General features: G+C 39.6%; 1 protein-coding gene across 2 annotated transcripts in view; it reads left to right on the top strand.

The window, feature by feature from the left end:
* Positions 1-10636, top strand: part of CDK15 (cyclin dependent kinase 15) — an 81667-nt gene extending 71031 nt beyond the window's left edge. For both annotated transcript variants that reach the window (XM_019838488.3, XM_006935476.4), the window contains exons 13-14: positions 5410-5551; positions 8163-10636. In XM_019838488.3, the coding sequence (XP_019694047.1) occupies positions 5410-5519 (110 nt within the window). In that variant the 3' untranslated portion in view covers positions 5520-5551; positions 8163-10636. The remainder of the gene's footprint in view (positions 1-5409; positions 5552-8162) is intronic.
* The last annotated feature ends 1594 nt before the right edge of the window (positions 10637-12230 follow it).

Raw genomic sequence — 12230 nt, forward strand, 5'->3', positions numbered from 1 at the left:
ACATATAGAAAATTGGGAATGAGCAAGGCTAAGGAAATTGCTCAAAGTCACGCATCTAGTAAGTGGGAGAGCCCAGGCCTGACTTCAGGTCAGACTCTTAAGCCGCTCTTCCCACTACTCATTGCTGCTTGCTAAAGATCAATGGGAATTTAGTAGCAAAATGAGGATTACAACCAAGGTCTTCACTCCCAGCCCTGTGGCCTTTTCCACTGTCCTATGCTCTATGTTTATTTTAGAGCCTTCCCAGGAAGATTCCACTTGTCCCCAGATAACATATTTAATATCTCACAATTAAGAAGGTTCAATTTTGTGTTTAATAGAGACATCCTTCACCTCTTCCTTAATCCTCAATGTCCTTTTGTCTTAGTCTCTGTTCCTGTTTTCTTTTTTGTTTTTGTTTGTTTTGTAATACACAGTCATCCTTGGGTTTTAAGATTTTTTTTTTTTTTTTTTTTTTTTTTGAGAACAAGCACACACGTGCATGAGGAGGAGGGGCAGAAGAAGAGGGAGGGAGAGAATGTTAAGCAGGCTCCACACCCAGTGCAGAGCGCGACTTGGAGCTCCATTTCACAACCGTGAGATCATGACCTCAGCCGAAATCAAGAGTCTGACACTTAACCGACTGAGCCACCCAGACACCCTGGGTTTTAAAAGTTCTTAATCAATGGTGGTTCTTTTTGTTTGTTTGTTTTACTATAACTCATTCAATTTTATAAAGTAATTTCAGGAATCCAACAAAAAATGGGCAAAAGCATAAAATAGCAATTCACATAAGGAAAACAAAAAAAGCATACCAACATATGGAATAAAAAGACAGCCTTACTAATGATTAAATAAATACAAATAACTGTTAAAGTAGTTATTTTTTTTTCCCCTTAACCTAATGACTCCCAGTGTCAGTGAGATTGTGGTAAAATGATATTCTGCTGGTGGTGTTGTAAGTTGGAGCAACCTTTGCAAAACATTATGGCACACGTATCAGGAGCCATAAAAAATGGTCACAACCTTTAACTCTACACTTTGGTTTCTGGAAATTATGCAAAGAAACAAACAGGAAAGAAAGAAAGAAAAAGAACCTTAGATGCATAAAAATATTCATCGTAGTGTTGTCTGTAATTTTATCTTAAAAAGTATAAAATAAAAAGAAAAAGTCTAAGTATTCAACACTAGAGAACAGATCAGATAATGTTGTTATATTGACTCAGCATACAGTACTAAGTAACCATTTAAAATAATTCACAGGAGGGGCACCTGGCCGGCTCAGTCAGTAGAGCATGTGACTCTTGATCTCAGGGTCCTGAGTCTAAGCCACCCCCGCCCCCCCCCCCCGACCACCACCCCCCCCCCCCCGTTGGGCATGGAGCCAACTTAAAAAAAAAGAAAAGAAATTTGCAGGAGTGTTAGCGAATATGGAAATGTTTGTGCTATTATGACGTGAGCTAAAAGAAAGTAGGATACAAAATTGCATATTTTAATGTACCTGTGAACATGTATTATGCATATAAACAAAACTGAAAGGTAGAGTACAAAAATAAAAATGCTCTTCCTAGTTTAGGAGGATTGTGGGTAACTTTTTTTCTTTTTCAAAGTTTTGTTTAGTGTTGATGTTGTATTGCCTTTATTGTTTAAAAGAATGAGGTAAGGCAAATGGTATTGGGAGTCCAGGCTCCAGACTGAGAGTTAAAGGACCTAAGTTATCTTCTTTTTTTCCAACGTAGCATCTGTTATTGGCCTTCATAAACCTCAATTTCTCAGTCTGCACAATGGGTTAACATTAGTTTCCTTTGTCCCAGATTGACAGAATGTTTATTTTATAAAGCTTTTAACTCACTGAATGCAAGGGTTCACATAAATGTGGTCCTAGGAGAATGAGAGGTGGGAGGGAGAGGAAAAGATAAATAGGCACTAATTAATTTTAAAAGGAAAGATCATCTGCTTTAATCGGAAATGCATATGTGCTGTGCCCCCAGTCAGAGTTTTAAGTGCGCTCCATGTTAGTTAGCAACTTCAACTTAAAGTAGTGCTGTGTGATCCTTTGGGCTTTGAAGATACGAAGCCTATATACATACACATGAGCTAAAATTACCACGTAGTCACGAGGCTGTGTGCACTCTGAATAATTAAATGCACTAAGCAACTCCAGCTGATGGATTGACAATGTGTAAGAGCAGTGCGAAAAACCACGTGACAGGGAAATTACAAGACATTTTGAAATGATGGTTTAATTTCCAAGCTTTCTTTTCAGCTCGTGCTTTCTCTTTTAGCCATTACAGGCAAGTAAAAGAGATTTGATTATCTTGTTTCCTGTGAAAGGTTATTTAGCTCCTCAATCCCATTAAGTCACTTTCTGCACTCCAGTGCACCCAGCCTTCACCAGGTTATCAGCCCAGGAAGAGTAAATGGAGACACCAGGATCAGATTTCTAAAGGAAGGAAAGTTAAAGCAAAGTTTGAAAGGGGTGACAGCCAACAGCCAGGAGCTTAGGAACTCAATTAGACTGAAAGACAACTATCTCATTATCTCGTTCCGAAATGATCTAAATACATAAGAATCTAAAAGTTTTAAATAAACTTGTCCTACTGACTGTCTAGATGACTGAATTTCCCTTCTCAAAAAATTTTAAACACCCACTTTCGTATTTATTTATTCTAAGTGCGAAGCAGCTGTGATAATTATGCTGTCAGATTCAGTAAGCTAATGAGGAGTCAGTAGAATGGAAGGTTTTGCATCTGTGAGATTGCTGCAGAACTGCTCTGCTGCCTTTTTTCCTTCTCTCTTTTTCTTTCTTCCTTTTTTTTTTTTCTCTTGCTTTTGTTTTCTTTTTCTGAGTCAGGAAGGAGAGTCAGGCAGTCCATGGCCAAATTGGAATCCCTTTGATTAACTGAGTGTTTTCCCAACACTGTTCTACCAGAGAATTTCTCTCTTCCTTCCTCTCTCCCTCTTATCCTTTCCCTCTCTCCCTTCTTTCTCCCAATTCCCTTCTTTCTCTCTGCTCTGCTTTCTTCCCCCCCTTTTTTTCATATAAATATCTGTTTCTTTTTTCTTAATGTTTTATTTTTTTGAGAGGGGGGAGGGGCAGAGAGAGAGGGAGACAGGATCCTAAGCAGGCTCTGTGCTGACAGCAGAGAACCCTATGCAGGGCTTGAACTCATGAACCCATTTGATCGTGACCTGAGCCGAATTCAGATGCTCAACTGACTTAGCCACCCAGGCGCCCCTCTTTCTTCCCCTTCTGTCTTCCTTTTTTTCTCTGCCTCTGATTCCTCCTCCTTCTTCCTCTTCTTCTCCCTTTCTATGGCTTCCCCCGTCCCTTTCTCCCTTTTTCCCCTCTCTTCTCCTCCTCCTTTTTTCCCCCTTTTCCTCTCTCCCTCTCTCCCTCCTGCCTCCTTCCTGGCTTTTGAGGTGCTGCTGCTTTTGAAGGACAAGGAAGCCTGAGAGAAATCTTCATGCCACTGTCCCCAAGGCAAGAGGACACCTCTCTGAGGGAAATTTCCAAAGTGGTTTGGGTTTGCATTGATTTGAGAATAACCTGTGAAGTGTACACACTGTTTATTTTAGTTGTTTGTTTATGCTATGACATGAGCTAGAAAAAAAGTAGAATACAAAGTTATGTATTATAAAGTACCTGTGAAAATGTATTCTGTGTACCACCAAACTTGATGCCTCCCCCTTATAGCCTAGCAAATGTGTAATTCCAGACCCAAGGACTCAAGGCCACAGACTACTCATGACATCGAAGGCAGATGTCTAGGCCAAGCAAAGTAGATATGGCCCTGCAAATTCATTTCTTGTTAAATTGTGCAATATTTACTTTTTCTTAAAGTTTATGTATTTATTTTGAGAGAGAGAGAGAGAGAGGATGAGTAGAGGAGGGACAGAGAGAGAGAGGGACAGAGGCCCCAAAGTGGGGTCTGTGCTGACAGCAGAGAGCCCAATGTGGGGCTCAAACTCACAAATAGTAAGATCATGACCTGAGCAGAAGTCAGACGCTTAACTGGCTGAGCCACCCAGGTACCCCAAAGTGTGCAATATTTAGAGCATCCCAGGTTTGTACAGATTGTGAGCCTTGGAAAAGCAATGCCCAATGAAAGATGCCCTGAGTAGGTTTGTAGATGTGCTTTGGTGACAATGTGGCTATTGCCTCTTGCTATTTTTCCCAGATGGCATCTATGCTAATGGCTTGTAACAAAGGCTACTAGTTATTAAAAATATATTGTGCATCAAGAACAACCCAAGATGTTTTTTATATATCATCTCCTTTAAACTTACAGCAACTGCCAGGAAGTTTTATCATCCCCATTTTGCAGATGAGTCGCTTAAAATGTTTACTTTGGGAGGACTTGACCTATAACTTTAGTGTAATAAGCACTCAGGAACAACACACAACTAACAAACACAGGCATTTATAAAAATGCAAACTTCCAGCATACTAAACTAACCCAATACATAAATCAGAGGGCAAAGGTAGTGTGTGTGTGTGTGTGTGTGTGTGTGTGTATAAATTATTATATATTATAACACATTATATATATGTGTGTATAGAAATTATTATATAACATAATATATAAACATTATATATTATAATATATATTATATTGTAATATAATATTTATATATTATATAATAATATTATATAATTTATCATTATATAATATATGGTACAAGACTTGTACCATAGAGTCTATTAAATAGATTGCCTGATGTAACAAATGCACTAGCATTTAAACTTTCCAAAACACATCTAGCCCCGGCATGATGCTCATTGCCTACCATCACTGGGACTCTAAACCAGACTCCTTGGCTTGATATTACTCCCTTCACCATCTGGTTTCAACTCATTTTTCCAACTTTATCTACTAGTCTGTTGTGCTATAACCATGCAAGATTACTCTGCAGTTCTGTCAAAGACTTTCCTTCCTCCCTGCCTTTGCTCATGCTGATTCCCCAGCCAGCAATATCCTCCCTAGAATTCCTTAACTGTTGAAAGTACAGACCTCCTTCACAGGCCCCAAGGGCACTTGTCTATGCTTTCCCCGTGCTCCCTGGGAGATGTAGGAGAGCAGCTGTCATAATTCTTTGTTTGCACCTCACTTTCAGCCCTTGTTTGTCAGTGTGTGTGTGTCCCCAGTTCTATTCCTGTTTTTGGATCTTCAACACCTAGCATAACACCTTACCCAAGTGCTCATTTGGTAAATATATGTTGAATTGAATCAAATAAGAGGCATTTGACAACTATTAGTAGATTCAGTAAAGCAAGCTATCCGTGAGTCGGTATAAATTATTGGTGGATAAGCCTGCCTCATGTTTTGATGTCTCTTCAGGTGACAAATATTACAACAGACATAAAAATAGACCATGAAAGATTCCAGGAAATAATATGTTGGTGCTTTTCTCTTTTCCTCCCTACAGAGGAGTCTTTGTTTACAGTTTCAGGAGTGAGGCTAAAGCCAGAAACGTGTGACCTTTTGGTCTCCTACCGGAAAGGTCACCTCCCAACCCAGTTTAGCAAATGCTGGTGAAAGAGAGGGCGACATCACCAATATCCTTTCAGGTAAGTGGTCCCAATAGTGAGCCTCCTTATGGGTGGGAGTGAACATTCATCACTTCCAGGTGGAGAGGAGGACACTGTTCACAGATTCAGAGCCTGTTCTGTGTCTGGCTCTTTATTCCCATTCTAGGGACAGGTGGCCTAGCCCCCTCTGGGTACAGTCAGTCACAGGGAGGATGATAATGTGCATCTCCTGTCTCTCTCTCTCCCAGAGGAATAGTAAGACTCCCAAGACAAAACTGACAAGTCATTGGAAGGCCTTTAACTGACACATGTGGAATAAATTATTGCACTGTAATGTCACATTCTCTCAACCATGAAGTTTTCTTCATCAGCTGATAGAACAAAATCAGAGGTTGAAAACCATCCCCATTGGCTCAAGACTGAGGAGTGTCCTGGGATGTGGGACATTCAGTGCTAAAATTGGCATAGACCTGGGTAAACCAGGATAGTTGGTCACCCCAAAATGCCAAAGAAGACCTCGTTCAGGGCCTGGCCCTCCCCAGGAGATGGTTTTAGATGCCTATGAGAGTCTAGTCATCACTGCCCCAGGCCTTTTAGGCCACCCCTTCTGCACAGTTGGTCACAGGGAGTTCTCCATTCAGGGTGAGTTCTAGGAACAAGGTCCTGATTGGGAGCCATCCACAATGTCTCAGACACAGATACTCTCCTTAGTCAACCCAGGTAGCCCAGCCTTCCAAGCAATCTTGAGGAAGAAGGGTACTATGGAAAATTTTTCTGAAATTACCACACCCTAAAAGGAGTTCTGCTGGTAGGTATAGGAAGCCAGGTAGGACAACTGCAAAAGCCATCATAGTAGACACCCCTAGATGTGACAAGAGCACATCCCATATGGGGCCTTCCACAGTGGGAGGGGGGGGGGACAATAATCCAGATAGAGGGATCAAGGTGGGGCCCATGCACAAAGCCAGCCAGTCACCTGGCCCTTTAGGTGACCCTGGCTATATCCCAAGCCACAAGCATTAGACTATGGTTTGACCACCCATTTGGAAACCACAGCTTGGCCATGCTTCCTGATAGAACTTTCAGGGCCTAGATAGTAATCACTGGTGTGCTCCCCACACCTGCCAGCTCATAAGATAATTCACAGGGCAGGATTCAGCTCTTTGCCACTTTCTCTTGCATCTCTCTTTGGCTGTTGGTATTTAAAGGCATGTAAAGATGCTTGCCTCCTGGATTTTCTAAGATCACTGTATTTAGAAATTTGGAAAGATCAGGGTGCCTGGGTGGCTCAGTCAGTTTAGCGTTCAACTTCAGCTCAGGTCATGATCTCATGGTTCATGAATTCAACCCCTCATCTGGTTCTGTGCTGACAACTCAGAGGCTACAGCCTGCTTCAGATTCTGTGTCTCGCTCTCTCTGCCCGTCTCTCTCTCTCAAAAATAAATAAACATTTAAAAAAAGGTTTAAGAAATTTGGAAAGATCAAGGAAGTTTAGAATTATAGCTGTTCCTCATAACATTTTTTAAAATACCCAAGTTTGTATTTTGACAGTATACAATTGGAATTACAATAGGCAACACGATAATATGGTATTTCCCAAGCACAATACTTTCTAAAGCAGAGATTTTACTGTATAATTATGTCATTTTAAACCCACTAGTTATGAAAATAGGATGTACTTTAGCTACATTCTCTAAAGATTTGCCCTTCATAAAATTATCAAAGACATTGATAGAAATGGTCTCAGGTGGTGGTGTTCCATAAGCATTGCTATTACTTCTGTTATTGTTGTTATTTTATTTTACAAGCAGCCAGAGGGTAGGGAGATAACCCTGCCTCTCTGGTCTTCAATGACTTTCCACAAAGGATTATTACCTGTAGGTATAAAATGGTCACAATAGAAAGTCAATTAAATGCAGCATGTCGAACTTAGTGCCTTTGCCAGCAATTGAGAGAGGGAGGAAGCAGATTTAGCCTCAATTGGAGTAATCTCGTGATATCCCTAGGCCCTTGGTATTAATGTAAGGAGATAAAACCGTAGGAGACGAACCACAATAGGGAAAATCTAGAGCAATTAAACTGTTTAATAAATGGCTTGGGATCAGCAAAATCTGGGTGTGCTGGAGTTAAACCAACTAAAGGTAATCACATGGACACGTGGGGCCTGTAAATCTTTTCCACTAAATTGAATTTATGTTAAAATATTCACTTTTCAGAAGATCCAAAATGTAAATTGGGATATTAGGACTTGTAACTGGCAGCAATGCCTCAAAATTAAAACTCTTATCCTCAAAATGTCAGTTTCAGGAATGGAAAAAAAATGCATACTGATGTCTACAATAGAGAAATAGAGGGGAACTAAAATTTACTGGGTATATTATTGTGTCAGGCACTTTACACATTTTATTTCCAACCTTGGCATGTTTTGAACAGTGGGATATGGTATATCCAGAGATCAATTATCATTATTTTTAAAGCTTTTTTAGTTCTTATTACCAGGGGCAAGATGCTGTCTCTGTTATAATTTATTATTATCTTTTCTATCAATGTATGGAATTCTATCAATAACTTTGCATCAATGTTTAACACATTTTCCTTACTCAATCTGACTCATGTCTTTTGATTTTGTTTATTCTTCATTCACTTCCAGGGCCACATCACTACTGTTTCAGTTTTAATTTGCTTTGCCTTACTAAGAAGCTTCAAACCTAACTCCACCATGGACCAGGGTTTTCATACCATCACCTGTGATCTGGAATATTGTAAATATGATGTCCAAGGCAACAGACATGATACTTGAAGAAAAAGCAATGAATGGTTATTGCTCTTGTCATACACCCAGAATTTAACAGTGATTAGCTCAAAAATTAGACACAGACTTAAAGAGTCTAAGAAGAGGATTTATGAATAATTTCATCTGTTTTGTTATTTGATAAAGAGATCCCTAGGCCAGAAGGACTACAGGACAGATGAAAGGCTAACAATTAAAAGAATCTGGAGACTGAGCGGGTGCTTACAGAGGCCTGTCCCTCCTGCGTTCACTTACAATTTCCCCCCAACAAAAAGACTTCTGTGGCAAGGAGAGGATTAGTCTAAAGTTTAGAAAAGTCTCAGAGAAGATGGTTTCTCGGATAAAGTTGTCAACAAAAGGACTGGCTTAAGACTCTTTGTTAAGATTTCTTAGGGGGTGCTTCTCTCTTCATTATCTGGATTATCAAAACACACTACTACTCCACTCCAGCTAGATTTTAGAAGTTTGGATTGAGCTCCCAGTTAGATTAAAATTTTTGGCTATCTCCTTCTACTCAATCTCAGTTATCAGTGATGATAGCAAAAGCAATGAGGAACCTAAGCTCTGATTTGATGATGGAGATACTGAATAGTAGGAACAAAGAGTTCCAAAGATGTAATTCAAGCCCTGTTACACCATCAGACACACACACATGTGCTCACACACACAACCCCCAAATAAAATGAGAGATCTGTCTCAGCTAACACATGTATCATTTTCTGTAATGACTCCTTCTAAAAGAAGCCAGGGAAACTCAAATTACTTCATCTAGGGATCATCTACTCAGGAAACATAGTAGCCTAGAAATCAGAGACTTCTATGTATCCTTTAGAAGAACAAGGAAGAACTAATGAAGAAAGAATTAAAAAATAGTACCTATAGACCCAAAGTCTTCCCAAAGATGGGAAAAGGAAAAATGCATACAGATAACCCAAAGAAATCTACCTTAGTAAGTATTGGATTTTCGTGAGGTGTTTGACAAAACCTCTCCAAACATACCTGAGATGAAACTGTGTGGGCTGCATTATGGGACAGATATATGTGCTCAATGAGTGGTGGTTTTTCAACCTAGAGAAAAGCTAATAGTGGTATGGTACAAGGTACAGTCTTAAGTCCCATCCTGGCCAAATATTTGTATTAATCACCTGAATAAAATCAGAGAAGGTCCACAATTTATTCATATAATCATTGAAGTAAGTAGTTATAATTAATGTATTACTTCCATTTTACCAAAGAGGAAATTAAAACTCAAAGAAGTTAAATAACCCATCCATGGAGTATACCAGAGTTAAGCTACAAACCTCAGGTCTGGGTGTCTCCAGTGTGTATGATCTTTCCAGTAATCACATACCTATCAGATCTGGAGAATACACAGTTCTTGAAGAAGCACCTGGTATTTACCACTGGATCATAATTCAAAAGACTAAGCCCTTGCTAAAAGCTAATGTGTATGTACCACTATCTACCTATTAGAATGGCCAAGTTCCAGAACACTGACAACACCAAATGCTAGCAGGGATGTGGAACAACAGAGGAACTCTTGCTCGTTGCTGGTAAAAATGCAAAATAGTACTTTGGAAGACAGTTGGGCAGTTTTTTACAAGCCTAAACATACTCTCTTACCTATGATCCAGCCACCGTGCTCTTAGGCATTTACACAATGGAGCTGAAAACTTATGTCCACACAAAAATCTACACATAGGTGTTCATTCATAATCATCAAAACTTGGGCACAACCAAGATGTCCTCCAGTGAGTGAGTGGATAAATAAACTGTGGTATATCCAGACAACAGACAATTATTCAGAACTTAAAAAAAATGAACTAGCAAGCCATGAAAAGACATGAAGGAGCCTTAAGTGAATATTGCTAAGACAAAGAAACCAATTGAAAAGACTGCATACTGTATGATTACAACTATATGACATTTTGGAAAAGGCAAAACTATAAAGACAGTAAAAACATCACTGGTTGCCAGGAGTTAGGAGGGAGGGATGAATAGACAGGGTACAGAGGACTTTTAAGGCTGTAAAAATAAGTATGATGCTATAATGGTGGAGACGTGCCATTATAAATCTGTCCAAACCTATAGAATGTACAAGACCAAGAATGAATCCTAATGTAAACTTATGGGCTTTGGATGATACTGATGTGTTGGTATAGGTTCATCAATTATAACAAATGTACCATTCTGATAGGGGGAGGCTATGCATGTGGGTGGGGAGGGGGCAAGAGTTATTTGGAAAGTCTCTGTAACTTCTGCTGAACATTGCTATGAATGCTAATATTGCTCTAAAAATTTACGTCTATTAAAATCAAACAGATTGACTGAGTGGTTCAGTCAGTTAACCATCTGACTCTTGGTATCAGCTCAACTTCTGATCTCATGGTCATGGGATCAAGCCCCACATCAGGCTCTGTGCTGACAGCATGAAGCCTCCTTGGGATTCTCTCTCTCTCTCCCTCCCACCCCCCTCTATGTCCCTCCCCCACTCTGTCTCTATGCCTCTCCCCCACTCATGCACACAGGCATGCACTCTGTCTCAAAATAAATAAATAAACATTTAAAAACAAACTAACAAAAACCCCTAAAGAGCTATTGGGCAACAAAGCAATATAACATTTATTCCTATAAAATTTTATCTGATTTCATTTCTTGCACTTTAGACTTAAAATGTCAACAAGTTAAGTAAAACCGTGACTTAGTGGAAGTTGGCATTTTTAAGTACAATGTGTCTGGCTGTCCAGGAAAGATAATGCCAATACTTTTAGGTGATATAAATGAAAGAATAATAAGATGGTGTCCCAGAGAAGGGAAATAGTTTTCTCTCCACTGCTCAGGTCACATCTAAATTATCGTTTATCTGTATCCATCACACTTTAAAAGAAACATCATATTGAAGTAAATATTTATTGTGTATCTATTAGCTTACAAATCTAATTCTGTTCAGTCCTCTTCACAAGACTAAGAGGTAAGTGTAGTTATTTCACAGAGAAGAATACAGAACCAAATTTAAGTAGATTTGATGCTCAGACTCTCTGTCCCCAAAGTCTGTACTTTCCCTACCCCAAAATGCAACTCTGTACAGCAAGCTCCAAGGATGGCTACTAGGGGACTAGAGGGTGTGGAGGCCAAGACACAAAGAGGAATAGTCCAAAAAGAGAAAACCCAGGGGGCAGAGAAACTCCCTCCAGAGGATTGAGAGTTCTCATAAAGAGGCTAGCCCTCTACTGGGTGGCTGTGGAGCCAAGACAAATACATTGAAAACTCAGAGATCCTACTTTTGATACAGCAGGAAGAGTCCTTGAACAATTTCACTTGCCTACTACCAATGGAATGAGTTCCCACAACAGTAAGGGGCTTCCTCTGCACCCCCAGAAGACATAGAAAGCTATAGGACAGATCCCCATATTGTGGTTTAGAATAACTGACCTCTAAGGTCCCATCCAATCCCAAGATTATTAAGGACTTTTGAACAGCTGTGGACATACTATACGTCGAATTATAGTGAGATCTTATTGTTGCAAGAACAGGTAGACTTTTGATCTTTTTAAAGATTTTTTTAAAGAAGTAATTGATAAAATTATGCCCTTTAATTACAATGGAAAATAAATCATGCTTGTGCTTTATTCTTTTTCTCCTTTAATTAGTGGATCTGAGGCACCTGGGTGGCTCAGTTGGTTGAGCACCCAACTCTTGATTTCAGCTCAGGTCATGATTTTACAGTTTGTGGGATCAAGCCCCACATCAGGCTTACATTTCACTGACAGTGCAGACCCTGCTTGGAATCTCTCCCTCTCTCTCTGCCCCTCTCTTGCTCTCTCTCTCTCTCAAAATAAATAAACTTAAAAAATTGGTGGATCTGCCTATTCAAAAGCTTAATAAAAATTATATATAAAACACAAAAACTTCATTATAGTCTTCCTC

Source organism: Felis catus, chromosome C1 (genome assembly GCF_018350175.1).
Source record: "Felis catus isolate Fca126 chromosome C1, F.catus_Fca126_mat1.0, whole genome shotgun sequence".
Classification (NCBI taxonomy): Eukaryota; Metazoa; Chordata; class Mammalia; order Carnivora; family Felidae; genus Felis; species Felis catus.